We start from the raw sequence: 21,884 nt of genomic DNA, 5'->3' as shown, positions 1-21,884 counted from the left end.
AACGGCTCCTTTTGCCCCAACACAGCCCACCCAACCTGGCTCTGAAAACCTGGGAAAATCCAAACCCCGAGCCTCCTTCTAACCCCGTTTTGTCAGGCCTGGGTATTTTTAAATACAGGCACCGTACAGAGTGAAGCGAGAGCGGAGTCACGTCGCCCCTGCGCAGGTTGTTTCGCTATGTTTATCCCCGATCCTCGCCGCCCTCCGCCACGCACCCGCTTCAGCACCAGCACGTCGGTGAAGGCAGAGAGCCCTCCCCAAGGCCTGGCGGGGAAATGGGACTTCACACACAGCCTAAAATAAATATTTCCATTCCGAGGCGAGATGGTTTGCGTCCCCGTTGGGTAAGCACACACCAATCTGGAGGCTTCTGCGAAGCAAACCCAGATCTCACCGAGTCGAACGGGCTCTTGCGGGAGATTTCTTGGCGCTTTTTTCCCAAGCGGGAAAGCCGCTTCCCATCTCCTGGCACCTCGGCTTGGGATTTGAACCCAAACCTAGTCTGGAAAGGACTCACCTAGACTTTGCAGCCAGGCTCCTTCTTTTTTCTGGATTACTAGCAGTACGGATGCTCTACACCTCCCGCACCAGCAGCATAACCACCCTGTGGGGATGCCAACCTGTTGAGAGGAACCAAAATGTGTCCCCCTGCCCCAAATCCAAGGAGAGTCCCTGGGGAAAGCCCAGAGTTACGGCTGGAACAGGGAAAAGGCTTCCACGTTACAAGGGGGCACTGCAAACATCACTAAGAAGATAGAGCATCAATGCACGCTTCTTATTTAAAGGTGTCCATCTTCAAGGAAGACGGGGGGACTCTGGGTAAAGCCTAAAGAGACATGAACGACCAAAACCAGCCGGTGCGGCTGCTCCAGCCATAGCGAGGGGTCCCATCCGTGCTGGGGCAGGGAACGTGTCCCCAGGGGCCCCTTCAAACGATGCCGAGACCGCCCGCTTATGCATTTACTGACTTACACCCAACTACTTCTAACATTCTGCAAGCCTTGGGAGCTTTGACAGATTTTAAGTCCTAGAAACCCATGCCCAGCCTTTAGCGTTCAAATATAACAACTTCTCTCCTGTGAAGCCTTAATCACAAGGAGGAAAAACCCCAAACCCACAGTAGTTATAGCTCCAGAAGGACATTTATTCTCAGGAGTAGGAGATCCTTAATTATTTTATATTTGCTGCTTACTTCAGATCGAACTTTTATTACCTCCATTATCCACACCTTGAGGTCACAGACTTATTGCCCTGGGCTGGGTGAACAACATCAATTTAGCTAATAAGCAGAGGCTCAGCTTTATTCTTTGGAGTTGAAGGGTTTTATTTATTAGCAAGCTATGAATAAGGCAGGTAATTTGGGGTTAGCTGGGTCTGAACGCCATGCCTGTGAGCAGGGCCAGTTCTCTCGGCCCCCCCAGCACCCAGTGGGCACTGGGGACCTGGGGGGAGGGTTGCACGGCGGCCGAGACGCCACCGAGAGGGCAGCAACCATTCCCATTTGTTTACCCATTGCGACTTATCCTACTGTTTAATATTTCAGCTGGAGGAGGGAACCCGGCACGCCAGCCCCTCAATTACACGGGGCGCAAGGCAAACATTTGGCAGGCACCAAGCACATCGAGCTGCCCGCAACCTCGCAAATGCCTCCTGAAAGCAAGGGGAGGGGGGGGAGAAAACAAGCGAATATTCAAATTAAGGACGCAGCGGGTAATGGAGACTTGGCTGGAAGCGATCCCGCGCTCTGCCGCGGGTCGAGCGGACCAGCCCGGCGCAGCACGCGATGTGCTGCCGGCGCTTTATTTTCCTCCAGCGGGGAAGATGTTTGAGAAGTCCTTGAGCACAGCAAACGCACTTTAAGTACAGCAGGCTGCAGACTGCAGCAGGCGGGGGAGCGCGCCGGCGCTCGGCAAGGCGCTCACCCAATAAAAACCCAACACCTACCCCAATTTTTCCCCGCTTAGACACCAAGGAGCAGGTGAACACCCGGCCCCTGGCCCACTGACGGGTCTCGTGTGCCGGGATGGGGGGACGGACGCTCGTCCCACTGCACAAGGAGGGCACCGGGCACCCCGGCGACCTCAGGGATCCTTCCCGAACTGCGAATTCAGGCGTTCGGCCGGGTTTGATTTTTTAATATCTTCCCTTTCACAGCGTTTTCCTCCCCTGGGAGAGAAAGTCCGAGCCTGTGTCTGCATTTAAGCCATTAACAAATAAAACATCCAGCCAGCACCGCAGCCTCTTCAGAAAGGTATTTCTAATAATAACCCCATTTCCCACATTTCGTGCAAGACTTGAAAACACAGCAGGAACTGACCCAATTCAGCCCCACACCCCGCGTCCCAGGGCCGGGGGGGACCCGGCACCCCCGGGTCACCCCTGGGTCACCCCTTCCTCCTCCAAAACACCCCCTCGCACCCGCTGTGGCTGAGCCCGCCCCTCCCCCGGGGAACCGCAGTGTGAGATAAAGATTAAAGATAAAAAAAAAGGGGGGGTGTGAGGGGGGGGAGGCGTGTTCCCCGACTTTTAATATTATGTGTTTGGGGTTTTTTTTAATACTTATTAAAATGGAAGGCGGGGGGATGCCGGGCGCGCCGGCCCGCGGATAACTGCACCGGCACCCCCCGCCCCGTGCTCCCCGGCCCCCCCGCCCCGCCGGGGCCCCCCTCACCTGCGGGGCTCCGGCCCCATGGACGCTCGCTGGGCCTAGCGGCGGCGGCGCGGCGGGCCCGGCGGCGGCAGGAAGTGGTTCCGGCCGCTCTCTCTCCGGCGGACTTGCCCTGACCTCGCCCAGCAGCGCCGGCACCGCGGCCGCCGCGCAGTGACGGCCCCGCCGGCAGCGGGAGCGGGACCGGGCCGGCCCGCTGCGGGGGACACGGGCGGCGGCGGGAGGTGGGACTGGGACCGGCCCGGCCCCCCCTCCCCGCCGTGGGTCCCACCTCCCGCCGCCACCGCCCCTCGCCCCCCCGGGACGGCCCCGCGCGGGGAGGAGGGACCGAGGGGGCGGGACCCCGGGACGGACACCCCCCGGACACCCCCCAGACCCGGGGCATCGCCGGGCACGGCCGGGGCACAGGGGCGAAACCTCTGATATTCTATTTTATATTATCTATTCTATTCTATTCTATTCTATTCTATTCTATTCTATTCTATTCTATTCTATTCTATTCTATTCTATTCTATTCTATTCTATTCTATTCTATTCTATTTCATTCTATTTTATTCTATTCTATTATATTCTATTTCATTCTATTTTATTCTATTTTGTTTTGTTCTATTTAGTTTAATTCTATTTTATTATATTTTGTTTTATTCTATTTTATTCTATTTATTTTACTTTATTTTTCTTGTATTTTATTCTTCTTTTATTTCATTTTCATGTTTGACTTCATGTGATTTCCTTTTATTTCCTTTTTTTCCTATTTTTTTATTTAATTTCACTATTTTTATTTTCCTTTATTGCTTTCTATTATTATTTTAATTTCTTCATTGCAGTTTCCTTTAGTTCCTTTTTCTATGTCATTGTTTTATTTATTTTATTTTTTAAGACAATGGAATAGAATAGCACCGACGGCAGCAGGGAAGTGCTGGTGTGACCTTAGTCTGTGTCCCCATGTGTCCCCAGTCTGTGCCCCTGTGTGTTTCCAGTTTGAGTCCCCATATGTCCCCAGCCTGTGTCCCCACGTGTCCCCACTCTACCACTGAGCCACCTCCAGCTCTCCCAGTTTATTAAAGCCAACAGCGGAGTTTTCCAGCCCCTTACCTGTTTTATTTCTCTAATTAATGACCTCTTGCCACCTATACCATCTCATCTCCATTTGCTGCTCCCTGCACAATCCCAGCAGTCGCTCCTGCAAACATTTACTTGTTCAGGCCCCCGTTTTACAAACGTTGGTGCGTACGCGGAACTGGGCACATTGGCCCAAATAAAACGGGGCATCCCCATGTCCCACCGCCTGCACCCCAGGGATTCTGCACCCCAAGGGATTCTGCATCCCCACGTTTTTGATGGTTTCGCAGCCCAGATTTTAATGTCAGAGCAAGACGGCCCCAGTAAACCCAGAGCCGGGCTGGAGCCGAGCCCAACCTCCCCAGCCGCCTCCAGCTCCGCTCTCTCCTTCCATCCCCTTGTCCTGCGGTGAAAAGCCTTTCAGGTGTTACACACAAAAGCAGAGTTATCCGAGGTGGGACGGCTCCAGCCTTGTGGCCAAATCTCCATTCCAAATTCCATCCTATAGCCGAACGACAACAAAAAAAGTCATTTTGCTTTCTTGCTGCTCTAAGCCCAAAATATTAAAATCAGCAAACTTATTTGCATGATTAAAGTGTGCAGTGTTAGCCCTACATCTTCTAAATAAATTTCAAAGGAATAACAAAAACCTCTTTAAAGCACGAGCCTCTTTCTGTCTGTTTTGCATGCAAGATTGTGTCAGGACTTCTTTGAATCTGGAAGTTTCTTTTCTCTCACATCTCGAGCATTTATCATTTCGAGGTTGCCTTAAAATCTGCAGCAAAATATCCCCATATTTTAAAAATCAACATCAGATGCCTAGAACCGCTCAAGGCTGAGGAATTTCATTAGCACTTGACACTTTAAAAAACAGTGTCAGGTCAGGACAAACACATTTTCTTTACTGCGGAAGAGAAAATAGGTTTTTTTAAGAAATGGTGCATGAGAAATACGTCCCAAAACTGCATTCTGAGATGGAGCAATCATAACTACCCTCAAAGTGTGACGCTCCCCACTCCCCTCCCTTGTTTGTCATTGCAGCATCTCAATATGATGCTCCAGCACCCGCATGGACACCTCTGGGCCCTGTCACAGAGGAGGGAGTTGGGCAGGGTGGCCCATTTGGCCACTTTCCAGACAGAGCAGAGCCACCAAGTTTTATTCCAGTAGAAATATGTGCAACACCCCAGCAACACAGCCCCTCGTCCCTCCTGGAGGGATCAGCTCGGGTGGGAGCATCCCCATGTTGCAAAGGACGTGAGGATGCGACTCCAATAATTCATATCGCCCAGAGTCGCTCCATTGACCATCTCCATGTCCCAGCAGGGCCCAGGTGGGAGTCGGTGATGTGGATTTTGGGAACCCCCTGCACCTCTCCAAGCTTCGTGGGACTTGCAGCCCCATCCACAGGGAGCGGTGAGATGCAGCGTAGCTGGAAAACTCCTGTTCTTCCACAAGCACTTAAGCGGAACAGAAAATCCGAGCTCTGCCACTCGCCCAGGGCCTCCCCCGGCTCTGAGAGCAGAGCGGCTGCTAATGCTCCAGCCCAGAGAGCATCTTCCCTCCCCTCAGCCATGGACATTATCAAAATGTTCTGTCATGGAGAAAGAAACATTTCTTAAGTACCATTTGATGTCTCGGAATGGCTCCAGGGCTAGAGAAAACATGTTTATTTACTACTATGCTGATTTTAATGCAAAAGATTGGTTCGGCGACTAGAGGAAACAAAATAGGCAACATTTTCCATAATGTCTGCAAAGTGTTCTTGGGCTGACGAAAATGTTTTCTTTCTCTCTCTTCCCCGCATTTTTTTTTCTTTAATCTAGCATTTCAAATTGAAGAATGGCTGGGGGGCTGAAGACATCACTTGATAAAATACCCAACATTTACATTCAAAGCTAACTTTTTTTTTTTCATCTGAACAGCACTTTAGTGAAGCAGAAGAAATAATCCCATGTCCGTTTAACCCTTCCCGGCTGCAGCTCTTCAGTTAAACATTAGCCATGCACTGCAAAACTGTAGAGATGTTGTTCCTTCTCCACATCCCGGCTCTAAGGGCTCTGAAGATGGTTCAGACAGGCTTTGTATCTTGCTTTCCTTTGCCAGGCCCCAGCACTCTGCAGCTTTGGGGTCACCCCGTGCACCCAGCTGGACTGGAAGAGAAATGCAAAGATGAAGAAGTCTGCCTGAGACACCTTTTTCTGAAGCAATCCTGGCAAACCAGATCAGTGGCCATATTAGGATGATTTTTTTGTCAATAGGGCAGAAGTTTTCTTTGCAGGTAGAAATAATATTATCTACCCAGCCCAACAATGCAACTGATATTTGCCTTGTGCTGTGAACTACAGGACAACCTGGTAGGGAGAGAAAATGACCTGCTACCAGAACCCTTCACTTCGATGTACATTTAGCTAACGCTGCAGCGGAATTGCTGTTCATAGGAGAGAGGAGAGGACGCAGTAGCTGTGTTACAGCCATTGGGATTAACGTACCATCGTGAATAACAGCAAACGACAAAACAAAATCTATCAGAAACCCTCGCTTACATGCTTCATTTATTTATGGCAAAGGGATTTGCCTTTTCCTCTCCCCATCTCACCAGCCAAGTGGACTTTGCCAGATGATGAGTTTTGCTTGTTGTGCTCCAGCCTGCAAGAGCACAGACAAACTTTGATGTCCCTGTACAGAAGTGAAACACAGTAAGTGAGGTGAGAGCCGGTTCCCGGGGATCTGCAGTCAGCATGGCGGAGCGGAGCGGCGCGGGACGACACACAGCGTCTGCAGGTACACACCTCCCGGCCACGAAGCTCTAACGGGTCTGAAGGTTGGTGGTACACCCGCCTCTCCCTTTGGAAAAGGGAGATAAAGAGGTTAAATGACAACCTGTGACCACCACGGGAATTCACCTGCTGGCTCTGCCTCCTCAGTCTCTCGCTGTGCTGCTCCTGGGCTGCTCTGTGGCGTCTCCATTTCACTTCCCCCTCTGGAATTACACTCTGCTCCCACCATGGAGCCTTGCTGGGATGTATTTTACTGGGAAGGCTTTAACCCTGCTGCAATAAATGTCTCCTGGGTCACAGGGGGTCTCATTCCAGCCCGGCAATGTTTTCATGTCGGCCCCACAGAGATCCCCCGGGCGGCCAAGGGCTCCCAGTTGGCATTTTGGTGGTGCCTGAGCTCTCTGAACCAAACCATGAGCCTGGGACACAACTGCCATTGCTGCCCAGTTGTAACGTCACTATTTGCCATTGTCAGGCGCCATCGGCAGCGATGGGACAACAACCGGCGCGGTCAGCGCACCTTGCTGTCACCCATCCCGCCTGAGGAGGGACAGGGTGCTAACGCCGCATTTTGGGACAAACCTCTGCAATCTTTGCCCAGCTGCAGGGCCCAGGGAGACAATTTCTTACCCAAGAAAGCCTTTTGTTTGTTGCATTTGGTGGCTGTTCAGCCTCTCCCTCCTGATTCCCTTCCATCTCTCAGCATTTTGTGATTCAGGTGCACAGGAACACAAGCAAGATGCCTTAAATCAAGCAGCTCAGGTCACCTCTGGAGGGGCAGATAACTCTGACCAGTGGCAAGGGACAAGGTGGCCACGTATCTGCTCTGCAAGAGACAGTGACGCCCTCAACAAGAATGTGAAACTGCCTGAGATGAAATCAGGCGTTTAATTTTTCTAAGTTAAGCGTATATAGATACAGGTAGAGGATGGTTGGGGGTCAGCTGGGTAAAAATAACAATAAAATGTGGTACAGCCCCCCAGATACTCAGAGAAACAAGAGGAGATGGGTATTTGCCCACTGGGCTCATCCAAAAGCTGCTCCCCAAGCCCACTGCCATGGTCCAGAGATGCTGGCAGCACCACAATTAAAGTTATCTTAGAAAATATAGAGAGCTACAATCAAACCAACTTCTCCCCGGGATAAATGCTCCATGTAATTTGTTCTGCAGAGTCAATGGGTAATTTTAATATGGCAACTACAGCAAAAAGCAGATCCCGAAGATGACCTCTCTCATAAGGCTGGTGCATTGCACACAAAAGATTTCCAAAGCAACTCCTGCTGCTGAATTCAAGCCAAAACTCTTAATATTTCCCACACAACCAGAGTGTGATCTTATCACAGGAGCCGCAGTCAAAGCCCGTGCACTGGCACAGCTCCTTTGCTATTGTTGAGAAAGTCTCAGTTCGAGAAAATGTAGAGTAATAATGGTCCCTCCCAAAGCGCATTGTTACGCTGTATTTGCCCTGGTAGCTCCATCATTAAAAACGGATCGGACAACCCAAGAAAAGCCATCACTTCAACTCCCTCGGGACAACGCTCTAAGTGAAGAGAAAGAACTTCGCCGGCCAAAGATCTATTGGAAAGCAGACTATTAATTCTCCAGGTTTCCCACAACAGTTTTGAGGGCTTTTGTTTCCCATTGTTGTACGACGAATTTCTAATCCGCTGTTCATTAGGAGCTCTGGGTGCTGTGACATCCCGCCCGGCCCCGGCTCATCCATCCTCACGGGATGTCTCGTACCTGCCCCACGGTGCAGGAGCAGGAACCGGAGCCCCAGTTAATGCACACAAAAGCGTGGAAAAAACCTGCTGTGATTTACCCACACGGAGTTCAATAAACATTAGATCTGATGGCATTCATAGTTTTTTCATAGCGTGCTCGATTACTGCTTCAGTTATTGCTCAAATGACATCATTCCTGGCACAGGAATTGATTGATTTTTTAATGAATATTCATATGGCATTTCAGCCAGGAGTAGGCATTAATATTCTAAGAAAGAAGAATGAAACGTACATCCTAATTTAATGAATGATTGTAAATATGTATCTGATGGATAATGTGACGATAAGCATTATAAAAGGCATCCATAGCCACTTCGGAACAAAGGGGCGAGCGGGTGCCGGCAGCGCAATCGGGGCGAGGGCAGAGGTGGGACCAGCCACCCTGTCAGATGCTGCTGCCCGGCTCGTCACAACACCGGCCTCCTGGCACTCCGGTCGGGATTCTGCTCCCAGCCCAGCCCGCACCTTCGGTGCCCCGAGATAGACCATTTAATTGTTAGTATTAAAGTGGTAACGCTTACTGATCCCTTGTTCGAGCCGGCCCCGCCGAGCCAGGCAGGTGGAGCATCGGCTCGATCCTCCGCGGAGCTCTGTCATGTTCAATACCCTTCACCGCGTTACGAACTCGGAGCTCCTGGTCCCCGAATGTACATATATTTGTCAGACACTCTTAGGATGCCTCCCTGCTCTGAGCACTGATCCTTCGTGGAGGCAACACTTGTAGAGCTTAAAAAGTGAGAACGGGCTCAGTACTCCCCTCCTCGTGCTGGTCCCAGCTCTGGAAAGTGTTAACACAGGCTTAGTGCATCGCTTCTTAGAGCCTCTTAAACAGGCGTTTAAATCTAAATGCGTGTTCAGTCCTGTGGGGAGCACACACACCTGAAGCGTCTTCTGGAAGCCGGGCTTAAATCAGGGCATCGCCGTTAAAGTCACCGAGGTGACAGGCATGAAAGGCTATTTATACCCAGCGGCTTTCTATTGTGCAGGGGAGAGAACAGGCCCTTCTGCTGACAAAGCACAAACGCGCCTCATCCCCACGTGAAATGCAAAAAGCAATACCCTAAATTCACCGCAACCTTTGCAGAATCGCAGCCAGGACCGCGCTGAAATCTCCCCTGTATTGAGACCCAGGAGCGGGGACCCCGACGGGAGGGAACTTGTTTTTCTGTCGCTCTCCAATCAAATCCACCACTTGCTATTCCTCTGAGCAGCTGGCAGGGAAAACAAGAAAAATACCTTTGCAGGCCAGCTCCCGCAACCCTGGCTTAAGCAAACAGGCAAGGAAAAGGGGCTCTGCTGTCTCCAGCCCCTGGAAGAGCAGCCATGCAGCCAGGGCTCTTGTTTGCGCATTGAGATGCGTGGGACCGAGTTTGCCGATAAAAATATATACAAAGTTATGCTTGGTATGGAACAAGCAGGCAGTAGCTGCCGAAGACTTCACAACATCCTGCTGTTGGCTCGCCTCCAAGGTACCAAAACAAAACAAAATTCACTTGGCATCTCTGCAGATTGAAGCGAGTTTTCCTTTTTCTGCGGCAATTGCTGAACAAACGTTTCGATGCTGTGCCGCCGCCCCCGCCTCTGCGTTCTCCCCCGAATCATGCGCTGGAAGGATGGAAAAGATCTCCAAGGTCATGGGCGGGCTGTGAGCAAACCCAGCCGTGGCCCATCTCTGTCCTCGGTGGTTTTATGGCACCGTGTCGACCAACACAGAGCACAAGCCCAGGGTGATGGATGCATTTGCCCAGCAGGACCCACCACAGTGGGCTGGTTTTTCCAAAGGCAGCGGCGTGTTCCTGTGCAAGCCGGGGAACTCGGCAGTGACACGGGACCTACAACAACAGCAACACGGGACCTACAACGGCAGCAACACGGGAGATACAACAGCAGAAACACGGGACCTACAACAGTGGCAACACAGGACCTACAACAACAGCAACACGGGACCTACAACAACAGCAACACAGGACCTACAACAACAGCAACACGGGACCTACAACAACAGCAACACGGGACCTACAACAGCAGCAAAGTCCTCCTGGGAAGAAGCCCCAGCAGCAGCCTGCAATGAGGGACTTGAGGATTTGGCCTCATATTTCTTATGCTACACACCGACACAAAGCAATGTACATCTTCTGTACACACGCACATTGAGACTTGACCTTACGAGCATCGCCTTCAGATGTTTTATTTATTTCCCCAAGAACAGGCAGTTTTGTTGGAGAGGAACACAAGGTGAAATCCTGACCTCGCTGAAAGCGCTGGGCGTTTGCCATTGACTCCAGCAGAACGAGACGTTTATCCAGAGCTATAACCAGGTTACGGCGCTTGGTTCCTGCTTCAGTTCTTTGTTGGTGCTTTAAAGGAAGAGACCAAAAATGCCATCGCCCTTTCATGCATGCCCAACATTCCCAAAGAACTGAAAAAGCAGCACCAGCCCCCTCCTGCCCTCCCTGGCAAGCACTTACAGCCCTTGAAGCGTGAAATTTGCTTGCCCTTATTGGAGCACGTTGCTATCATGATTGTTACTGATCATAAAAATTATCCTGTGTTTTCCCAGAACCAGGCACCGCGTTCATCCCTGTCTGCAGGCGTTCACAATGTGTGAATATAAGCATCATTTAACCAAACAATCTCTGTGGAAACCACCCCCCTGCTATCATGAAGTGCCCTGTCCTGGCTTTGGACACGCAGATTTCAGAATTACACATATTTCTGTGATTTTTGAGCTGGCTGGGGCTGCAGAGCTCTCCCAGCAGTCCCCTGAAGCACAGCAATAGCTACTTTGCCACCAAACCTTCACATGTGCCCAAAGGAGCTCTCTTTGTATAGCGCCTTAATCAGTACATAAAATGCTTTCAGTGAAATGCTGCCTTCTTCTGTTTATTTGTCACAAGTGATGCTCTGGTGAGCAGTAAATAGGAAATTTCTTGGCAAATCAGCACGACCAGCTTGGTTCATCAGAAAGGCTGGAGCACAAGAGAACTGTGTGCAAGTCCCCGTGGTCACTTGTGGACCCCCAGCGAGTTGTACAAACCCTGCAGGCACATCCATCTCTCCTAAACTCCACCTGGCAAAACCGAGACGGCGCGTGTTTATGAAATTCATAGCAATGTCCGCGTTATTAAATGGATCTGGGCTGATGAAGCCAATGCATGCACAAGAAGAGCTCACCATCAGTTTTGCTGTAATAAGAAAGCCTCACATTTCAAATTCGGTCCATTGGAGGCGGTGGGGCTGCCCCCTCGCCCAGCCCCACTTGCACAGCGCCGGCTCCGTGTGCACAGCAGACAGGCTGCACCAGCCCCACATGGACGAGAAGGAACTTACAGGGTGCACAGAGCTGCAAGCAAATGCGTTTCCAAGAAACTATTAAGCCGCGTTCATTTGCAGTTGAAATGAAAGGGGAAAAAAAAAAAGGAAACACTTGGAAGAACTTTTTCTTGGCTCGGAGCTTTTCATGAAATTCAGATTTTAAGTGAAATGTGTCCAGGCAACAGCAGCACCGCAGCAAAGCCAGGCTGCGCACAGCCACGCGCTGCCCCGGGCTCTGAGGGATGCAGAGGGACCCGAGTCCCCCACTGGACACCGTCCCCTTCCCGCGGGGCTGAGGACACCCCGGGGACATCAAGCAGCTCCCACCGGCATCGCCGCCAAGGCTGCTCCATCACCCCAAACCCCCTCCCCTGGCTGGGGTTGGATGTGGCCCCAAGCCCAGATGACGATGGGTCAGTCCCACGTGTCCTCGCGCCCAGGGGTGACGCAGGACGCTGGCCAGGACACGGTGGGTGCGGGTGAAACGGCTCCTTTGTGCGGGTGGGTGCACAAAGCCGGGCACAGCACACAGCAGCCATTGTCCCTTTGGACGAGGCCACTGTCCCCCAGCAGCTTCAGACACCCTGATGCCGGGATAAATGAACAGGCATCGTTAAAGTAACCGCATTAGGCTTTTAAAATAGACATCGCTCTAATTTATTTTTCAAACCATTGCTCATTTTTAGAGGCACGGAGATAAGAAAAAAAAAAAAAGCTCTTTGCCCATCTAAATTCTCCCCATTACTGAGCAAATGGTTTGCAACAACAAATTTATTCCGCAGCGTCTCCTGTGCTCTTTTTTTTTTTTGTTCGAAAAAGCCACAAACAGATTGTGATTTTCTCTAACGGATTCACCATCTGGGAAATTTTTCATGCAACTCCTTTCCTCACTGGGACCAAGTTACTCAGAGGGGAATTCCCAGCAGAGAGCGGACTCTGAAGGGATGGGTGGTTCATTTAATTAGCATGCATAATCTCCACATCCTTACTCAGGCAAAACTCTCACCAGGGCCAATGGGAGATGTATTTTTTTTTTAAAGACCCAGCTAAGGACTTTGGTATTTGTCTCTTGGTGTGACATACGCTATTTTCCATGCAGGGGAAAGCTGGCTTTTGGCTGCATTAAAGCCTGATTTACTACTTGTGCACCCAAGGTCAGGATGCGGCTCCTCCAGCCCCGTCACATGGCCGAGCGCTGGCAGAGCCGCGCTGGTGGCAGCAAACCCTTCCCGGCTCCCTTTCGCACACTCACCCTTGGGGGAAGATCACACATTTTTGGAGCGCTCTCTGCAGCCAGCGCGCTGTGGGCTGGAGGTCAGCGGGGGAAGAGGCTCCAAAACCCGACACGCATCAGCTCCGAAAATTGTTTATACAGCGCTTGTGCAAGTTATGTGGGGTTTTTTTTGTTTTGTTTTGTTTCCCCAGTAGATGAATCTATCGCTTGAGAAGGATGCAGGAGATGCAGGGATGCTCCTTTCATCTCCACTAACTTACAGCTACTCCTATGCGCAGGTCTGGATTTCGAAGCATTCCCCCCCCCAGCCCAGCTCTGCCCTCACCTGAGCTCGAGTTTGAGAGCTGCACAAGATCTTACACCGAACAATTTCCGCGGGCTCATTACTGGACAAAACTTCGCTGCAAACTGACATTTTCTGGGCACGCCGACTGCTTTGAAGCAGGAAGACAAAATTAGTGGAGAGAGTTGGCAGGTGAAGAAATGAGAGAATTCCCCATCCCCCCGCAGCGGCAGAGCTGTCCAGGAGCTATGGAAACCTTGTTTGGCTAAATAAAAATGCAAAAAGATAACAAGGCTTCATATTTTCCAGCAATGCCTTCACTGGAACAGCATGTTATCAGCCTGTGCCGGAGGCTCCAGAACAGCCAAGGCTGTTCCTGAAAGTAAACGCGCTGTGCTGTTTTCCACAGCTGGTGGAAACCGCTCTATTTGCACCAGTGCAAACGGAGGAGGATCCAGGACACCCCCACATCGCAACGATAGCAGCATCCTAAGATAAAATTGCTCCTTTTGCTTCCCAAGCAATCAATCCATCAAAAAAAAAAAAAGAGTTGAATGTAGGTGGCATGTTTCAAACAGAATTTAACAGGCACCCAAAACACCAGCTGGTGTCACGTTCTGAGGAGTTAACGGGGTGACACTCCAGCACTTTGGGTTCATTCATATGTTCACAGGCTGAGGCAGCTTCACCACCACGCGTACCGTCATCCCCGGGCTTAACCACCTTATCTGTTGGATTCTCTGAAGTTTGTTTTCCCTCCTCCCTTCATTAAAAATGCAAAGTTTTTCAGTTAAACTAAATGGGAAAAAAAAAACCCAAACAAACATCATCTTATTCTTTGCATAGACTTCATGTAACATTTATTCTGCCTCTCTCTCCCTCCTTCAGTTGTGGTTTGGCTCCCCTTGAGCTTGTAAGAAACTTTTAGAATCTCAACTACTTGAGAAAAAAATATTTTGGCAAAGTAATCCTAAAAGCCTTAAAGAAAATTTCTGAAATTTAAAAACATTGAATTTAAATTCTGAACCATTACCAAGTTCTTCCTTCTTCAGCAATCTCCTGGGGATGCTGGGAGGTTTAACGAGCTCCAGTTGGGAAATGCTTTGAGGAGGAAAAGTGCCGTACAGGTGCCAAATACCGCTCCACTCACGAAGATCTAAAACATTCAAATTATTACATCATAAAACCAATCATTTGAAAATTAATTCCTCTTCCTTGCCAGCGCGACTTCAAAGGGCCTTCACTTTGCAGCCCGTGCTGGTGGGACCAGGCGCCCCAGCGCCGGCAATGACCAAGAATGAGAGATTTTGAACTTTGACGCCCCCGTCTCAATTCTTTAATCTTGGGCTGCCTACCCTGCTGTGCCACTGCAGATGTGAGATCCAGGGCGTTCTGACAGCAGGTATTTGCCCACCTTTCTAAAAGAGAAAAGAGGAATCACATTCCACCTTCTGCTAAACAACGCAGCCCCAAGGTCTCTATGTTGAGGAACATTCGGGCATTTGGCAAACGTTACGTTTTTGTGATTTGCGAAGGACACAGCGTTTCTCCTCGGAAGGCAGCGGTGAGTCTGGGTGCGGAGGGCTGACGGGAGGCCTGTGCAGCAGCGCAGAAGCTTCGTTCTGCACCAGAGTCGCAGAGCGGACCTGAGCTGCTGAAATCCACCGCCAAAGGCAGCAGCAAAAGCACTTTTATTGAAGTAAGATGTCGTAAAAGTGAGGCTCAACAAAGCCCGATGGCAAGGTTCAATCTATTACTTACTGCGCAGAGGGTATCATAATGATTCAAAGTTAGCAATACAAGATTTTTATGCCCTGTGTTATGTGCAGTATCAGTCACTTGCCAAAGATCTGCAGCTGGTGAGGGGTCTCTCAAGCTTGAGCAGGAACCCTGAGGTGTCCCAGCTCAAGCTTGAGAGATCACCATGCAGCCAGCTGCTTGGCATGGAGAGCTCAGAAAAACCCTCAGGCTCTCATATTTATGGAATAAAGCGGTTGGCTTGTAGTCAAATTCCATGCGATGGAAAAGGTAAGTCATCTCAATTCCTCGTACCCACAACCTCCTTTGTTCCTCGACCAAATTAGTCTTGGAAGAACCACCTGCTATTCATGTGTTAATCGCATGATCGGTGTTCCGGTTTCCAGGCTCACATACATCAAAGCTCCGATGTCACCCTGTTCCTGTGTGGGTTTTCAAAGAACACGTTGGAACTGGAGAAGTTCGTGACCTGGTCACAGCGCAGACCTTTTACTTCCTTCAGAGCCTCAACCAAACGACCACAGGTCTGGTCAAGCAGACGAGCGGATCCATCCCAAAGAGCACCCACGCGTACCACTAATCACCCTCTTCCTCTCGTTATAACGAGTGCTGAAATACAGCCGCTCCGAGGTGAAACAAGGTCCCACCATTCAAGCAGTCTCCATACTGGAAGGGTGAGGGAGATGTGCTGGTGGTGGCACCTCACTGGGGTCCCGCTGGTCCCTCAGCTCACACCAGGGCTGTTTGCTGCCGGTTCCCTGTCGCCGGTTCCCTGCAGAAATGCTCAGCGCAGACACCTCTGCACACAAGAGCTGCAACGCCCCAGGCTGACAGCTGGACTGGGGAGGGAAGCACAGGGCTGGGAATTACTGGGAATTCCCTCTGGCCACAGAACAAGCTGTAGCTCGGACCTGCAGGACACCAGGGACCTGCAGTCCAGAGAGTGACCCCGGAACAAAGCGCTGGGAGCTCTGCAGGGAGCAGGAAACTTCCAGACACCGGATTGTGACAGATGCTGACACATCTCTCCTGCAGAAACAGCCTCTGGCTCTCCTGGGGCTCATCTAAAGTTCACACCACCACGGCCCGTTATTTATTCAGCTCTGCATGCTCAGTCTGCATTATCTGTAACACTCGATAATGAGATAATTTCTGGGTTTGCTTTAGCTTTGGGCTTCAGACAGAAGCTTCTCTATTTTGCATCCATAAGCCTACAAATCAACATATGTCAGCAAAAGGCTGCAATACTGACAAGCCAAAATATGAAGTATCCTGCTCTGTGTACAAACTGGCTCTGTACGCAACCACATTCATATCTCAGACCGAAGAGATCATAGAAGTACAGTCACGTATTTCCAGTCTTGCTTATTCCATTATGATTGACTCCAATGATTTCAGGGGAGGAAAAAAGGGGTCTTCATCATTTTTACCAACTTGTTTTTAAATAGTTCTTTAAAGAACACAAGGAAAAGAGTAATATTCAATTATAAGGAAAACCAAACAAAACCAGAATAAAAATAAACGTTAAGCCAGCTTCTGGACTTGATAAAAAGTTACTCGACTGACTGCAGAGGAACTGTCTGAGATTTTAGATCAAGATCAGTAAAACCAAGCTCAATGCTTAAACCCCTTCTTAGGCTGTTAGTAAAGCTCTCCAGTGACCCCACTCACTGCTGCACACGTAGGAGAGTGTTTTCTGAAATCGCAGGCAACAATTCTTGCCATTTCAGATTGTGCTCCGCTTTCAAGCTCTCCTAGGTAAGCCAGTCTCATCTCCCCATACTCCGTACGACAGAAACACCTCTGCGAGAAAGCTGAGACTAATCACTTCAGGGAAAAGTAGAATGAAATGCCAGGATCTAAACACCAAGGGCCACTGCAACAGGGTCCCCTTCATCACCGCAAAATGACAACACACTTGCCAGGACTGGGAATTTCAAGAGCACATGATATCAAACTCTGCTCACATCACCCCAGTGATTTGTTTAGAGTGAATCACTCAGCACTGACCACCTGAAAAGGACAAAGTCATTCAAAGCTACAGAATTACATTAAAGTGAACAGAACATTGGAGTGGGTCTCACACAAATCCAAACACAAAACAGAAAAAAACCCTAAACCCCTGCACTCTGATGAATTTGGCCCCGTATTCTTAGCAGGGAATATGCAAAATGCAAACTACAGAGAGAAAGGATAACACTGGGCAAGCAGGATACACATTACAGACCTGAGACATTAAGGACTGTGTTCAGAAAAAAGGGGAAGATGGATTAGGAGCATGGGCTGCAAAGTCATCCGGCTTCTGTCCTCCAGATAAATCACTGGCTTTTTCATGCCCACAGGAATACAGGAACAGCAGCAAGGTAGCTCCTAGGGACTAGAAATTAATATTAACTTGCATTGTGCAAAGAAAAAACAGCTTATCAAGTGTTGCACTTTGATCATCAAAATGGCACCTCAGGCCTCAAAAAGATACAAATTCCAGAGACAAATACATTAATTTATCAATAAAAAGTAGCACTGATAAATAAGTTAATTTATATAAAAAGAAAAGAAGGTATCGACACATTTGGGGGTAGAAGAAAAGTCACTTTCTCGGCCCACATGCGCTTGTTTTATTTACATATCCACAAATACCATGAAACACCATCCCAGCCCCCCCACTAGCAGCATGGTCACGTGAATCCCGTAGATGAGCAGTTCATTCATGAGGCTGAAGTCCACCCGCCTTCGCCCAAGCAAGAGGAGGATGATGGAGAGTTTGTACTGGAAACGCAGAAAGATCCGGATGCCGAGGTACTGAAGGCAAAACAAGACCGAGAGTGACACCCAGAGGATGGAGGTAAAGAGGCTGCAGCTGAAGTACAGCAGGAACCGGATGAATCCGTACATCCATCGGGATTTGAGATAGATGTCAAAGTTGTTGTACTTGGTACGCACCAAGTGCGTGGTCCTCACCGGGCCGCAGGCCGAGTGCAGGCAGGTCGTGTGGGGGCCGTGGAACGAGCGGACCCGGCGGGGAATGGGGATCACAGGCATCGGGCACCCCACCGCTCAGCGAGTCCCAGGGCAGGAGTTACAGGGCACATAGCAAATCTTATCCGTTAACATGGGAGGGATCCAGCAGCCTGGGAACGCTACCTCTCTGCTGAGCTTCCAGGAAGGAAGAGACCTGCGGGAAGGCAGAGAAGGAAAAACACATTTCAGTAGCCCCGGCAGGAGCAGAGGCAGCACGGCAGACACCCTGCGGTTCGGACATTACTTTGCAAATCTCAATTTCTTTGCCTAAAACGATTTTGTTTCGCTTCTTTCCTTATTGTTTACCAGGCAGACATACAGGAACACAATTCTGTTTCCATCATCACCAAGTCAGATTGCAACCAGCCACCTCGCAGCGGGCAACATCAGCACTGGTCATAACCTGTTATAAGATTTAGTGTTAACCCAGAAAAGATAAGAACTTAGTTCTGGAATTATTCTGGCTAATTCACAGATCCTTCTCAATCAAAGAGCCGTCCTGCAACAGTCCACCCATGCGAACAGTAATGTTGAAGTATGATTTTGCATTGGATCATATTTCTTTAAAAAAAAGAAGGTTCTCCAAGTGCTTTTCCAAGTAAATTCCACAGCCCAGACACAGCGGTGATTCCAGATTTCTGCGCATTTCAAAACTTGGCAAAGCTTCACCAAATAAACAACCTGAAAATAATGGAAGGTCTTGCAAGAACAATGAGGCAACCATGGTTTTCACACTCCACAGGATGTCCCTCCCCTCGCGGTCACACTGTCATTGCAGCAAGGCAAAGGCCTTTCACAGACATCTACCGCTTTATTTCTCCCTTTGGGACCTGCAGAGATAAGTGAAATATCTTGATCTTCTGGTGTGTTTAGGATTTATAATCTTAACATCCTCCTACACACCCATTGTTGTTGTGAGAGTGACGAGCAGCAGCCCGTTAGCTGCTCCCTGCTTCACCCCAGGCTTAGGATGTGCCAGATTCCGGGAATTATGAAATGACAATGCACTCATCAGATAATGCTACAAAGAACAGGGACTTCCCCAGTCCTCTCGCACACCCAGGCACCCAGATCCGGGCGGGTCTTCCCTTTGTCAAACCAGAAATCCTATTACTCTTAAAATTAAAACTAATTTACAAGTTACTTCAATAATTTTTTACCTTGTTACTAACAAAACTAATCGCAGAGCATCACTGCCTAAGTCTATTAACTGCTTCCTGCCTCAAACTACATGGAAATTGCAGTTGTGATCTCTTCTGCTTGGCCCCAGGTTCTAATTTCTTGCTGTTATAGAAGTTTGCAGGTATCTGTTGGCTCTACATGAATCAGGGGCTAATACAACAGAGCACGGGTTAACTTATGATTGACGAATTTAGGAAATCAAGATCTGTTCTCAGTTATCAAAGACACCCTCACGATTTTAAGCGCCTCTTTGCCATAATTTCCTGTCTGCAGAAGGAAGATACTGAGCAGCTTGGAAGTGTGTTACAGGAGTGTATTTTGCAAACCAGCATGGTTTTGTGCCTGGAGCACATGCTGCGTACATACTGCTCTGTGTTCATTTTCAGAGATATTTTTGGAGGACTAAATTAACGAGACAAAGTTAAAATTCCTAGATTTTGGATTCAGAGCATTCCACACCTGATGACGCAGTCTCTCCTTAACACCGCTTTCACCGGGACACAAAAGGCAGTTTATCACTTTCTTACACAGTTTCTTGACCTGATTCCCTGAGCAGCCACAGGGAAGTCAGCGCGTACATGATTAGAACACTCAGCAAATCTGTGCGTGAGAGACAGAGCGCAAACCCCGCCTGCATCAGCTGGAGCTTGAGGGGGAAAACTCCCTCTTTTCCAAACGAGTTTTGATTCTGACAAAACCTTTGATCCAAGAAAACCACTCAAACAGCTCAGCTGCAGAGACTTAATCTCTGTAACCAACAGCAGCAGCTCGTTCCCATTTACTCTGCCCACCACACAAACACCCCCGGTAGGTTCACGCTCTTTAGATAAACTCAACTCTCAATACTGGAGCAGCCACAAGCAGAGGGACACTGTGAGAATAAAAGGAACTTTCTGAAATATTACATTTTTAACGGCGCTGATATCCACTCAGCAGAAGGTCAGTAATGCGCTGCTGTTTCTGGATGCCGCTTAATTCTTGTAACCAAAGAGCGAAGTTTTCCCGTGACACCTGGCCTTCTAGGAAGAGGGAAAGAAACTGCCAAGGTGCTCCATAGACTCACAACATTCTACACATGAGTTGATCTAAAAGATAAAATGAGAGAGTAAGTTTCAATTTGCCCACTTTGTGTGTTATAAAGTTCAGAATTACAAGGCCCCTGCCCAAGCACGAATCTTTAAGCCCATAAAGATTCCAAAAAGAATCATGCGCTCAGTAATATCTGCATCACAGCTTACACGATGGATACAATCAGCTTGCTTGTGTTCAGTGCCGTACACAATGACAGGAAAGAGAAAATCACAGATAGGAGAAGGCGACTGACAAGAATTCTCTATCACAGAGCCATCCCCGTTCATCCGGGGTGTATGAAACACGACGCAGGGAGCACACACAGCCAACGTTTTCCAAACAGAATATGGACGAGCAGGTCCCCAAACCTGTATGTTGGCACAGGATGTCTAGAAACAGATTTGGATGCCCCTACCTCAAGACCATTTTGAAGCCGTTCTGTTCTAAAGAGCTGGTTCCTTCTGGGTACCATCCTACAGCTCCAAGGATTTAAGCTCTACAGCCCAGGGAACTCAACACTGGCCACACTGCCGGTACCCCCTGCATCACACTAATGACGGCCTCAGCGGGAGATAAAAATCTGGATAACTATTCACTTTGGTGAGTTTTCACTCCCTCTCCTTTAAAAATAGAATGTATGGTGAGAGAGCCACCAAAACACAGTGCTGCTTCGCTGCATCATCTCCCATTCCAGGCAAGGTCTGCCACGGCTCAGCGCAGAGGAGGGATGGCAGAAATACCACAACGTTCATCAGGAGCATCAGCCAGGAGCAAAGTGTTCCAGAAAGAGCCAAACAAGGTTGGGGACAATGACAAACAAAGGTTAGCGCTGATAAATGAGAGACGGCAGCACCGGGAGGAGGGGAAATACCGACTTCTCCTACATCCTACCAGACGCCGAATTAAACCGCAGCGCCCGGGGAAGGAGCTGAAGGCGGGAGGCCCGGCCAGGGCTTCCCGGTGACAGCCCGGCCCGGCGGCGGCTCAGCGCGGGGAGCCCGGCGCGGCGGGCCGGGGACCGATCGCTGCCGCACCGCAGAAGGCGCTCGGGGCGGAAGCGGCCGCCGCAGCGGGGTGAGGTGAGGTGAGGCCCGGCCCGCCGCCGCCTCCCCCCGGCCCCCGTCCCGGGGATGGCCCCGCACTCACCGTCCTGCCCATGGCTCCACGCCGAGCCCAGGCGCCCCGGGCCCGGGCGGATGGCAGGCCCGGGCCTACGGGCGAGCGCCGCAATGCGCATGTGCGGGGGAGCGGCGCTCCGGTTCCGGCCGGGGTCGGCAGCGGCGGCGGCGGGCAGGGAGCGGCCGGGGAGGCGCGCGGCGATCGCGTCATCGCGCCGCGCCCGCCGGCCGGAAGCAGCGGGCGCCGCGTTGCCCTGGTAACGCGGGGCCGCCGCTGCCCGGGCCGGGGGCAGATGGGCCTCTGCTGGTGGGGCCTGGAGGGTCATTTCTAACACAAACCGGCAGCGAACCCCGCGGAGGGGATGGGGGTTTCAGCCCCCGTGGCCTGAGGTTGGGCCCGTTCTGAGGGTGCCGGAATATTCCCGGTACAGGAATCACCCGTGGAGCGGGGGCATCGCCTGAGAGCGGTGTGGCGAAGGCTCCTCCAAGTCGCTCATCGGTTGGACTTATGAGAGTGGTTTCGTGGCGAGCGACGTATACAAATAAACAAACTTCATCCCTGCTGGTTTTCCTTAGGTTGAATTAGGAATTACTCTCCGTAATGAACACA

The 21,884-nt window shown here is 50.2% G+C and overlaps 2 protein-coding genes across 3 annotated transcripts in view; both read right to left on the bottom strand.

Annotated features, from left to right (window-relative positions):
- NACC2 (NACC family member 2) overlaps positions 1-2,884 on the bottom strand; it is a 52,703-nt gene extending 49,819 nt beyond the window's left edge. The window contains exon 1 of the mRNA XM_082067601.1: positions 2,672-2,884. The gene's annotated coding sequence lies outside the window, so the exon portion shown is untranslated. The remainder of the gene's footprint in view (positions 1-2,671) is intronic.
- Positions 2,885-17,385: 14,501 nt separating this feature from the next.
- On the bottom strand, positions 17,386-21,475 carry TMEM250 (transmembrane protein 250). Of its 2 annotated transcripts, XM_082067524.1 has the most exons (3): positions 21,303-21,475; positions 19,991-20,170; positions 17,386-18,057 (listed from the first exon to the last, which is right to left on the bottom strand). In XM_082067524.1, the coding sequence occupies exon 3, from the start codon at positions 17,922-17,924 to the stop codon at positions 17,505-17,507; it is 420 nt and encodes a 139-aa protein (XP_081923650.1). In that variant the 5' UTR covers positions 17,925-18,057; positions 19,991-20,170; positions 21,303-21,475; the 3' UTR covers positions 17,386-17,504. The 2 variants fall into 2 exon arrangements, with proteins under 2 accessions (XP_081923650.1, XP_081923651.1); XM_082067525.1 differs by lacking the exon at positions 19,991-20,170.
- Between the last annotated feature and the right edge of the window lie 409 nt (positions 21,476-21,884).

This window comes from Streptopelia decaocto (genome assembly GCF_964273445.1).
Source record: "Streptopelia decaocto genome assembly, chromosome: 17".
NCBI lineage: Eukaryota > Metazoa > Chordata > Aves > Columbiformes > Columbidae > Streptopelia > Streptopelia decaocto.
This window is presented reverse-complemented; position numbering and strand designations above follow the sequence as displayed.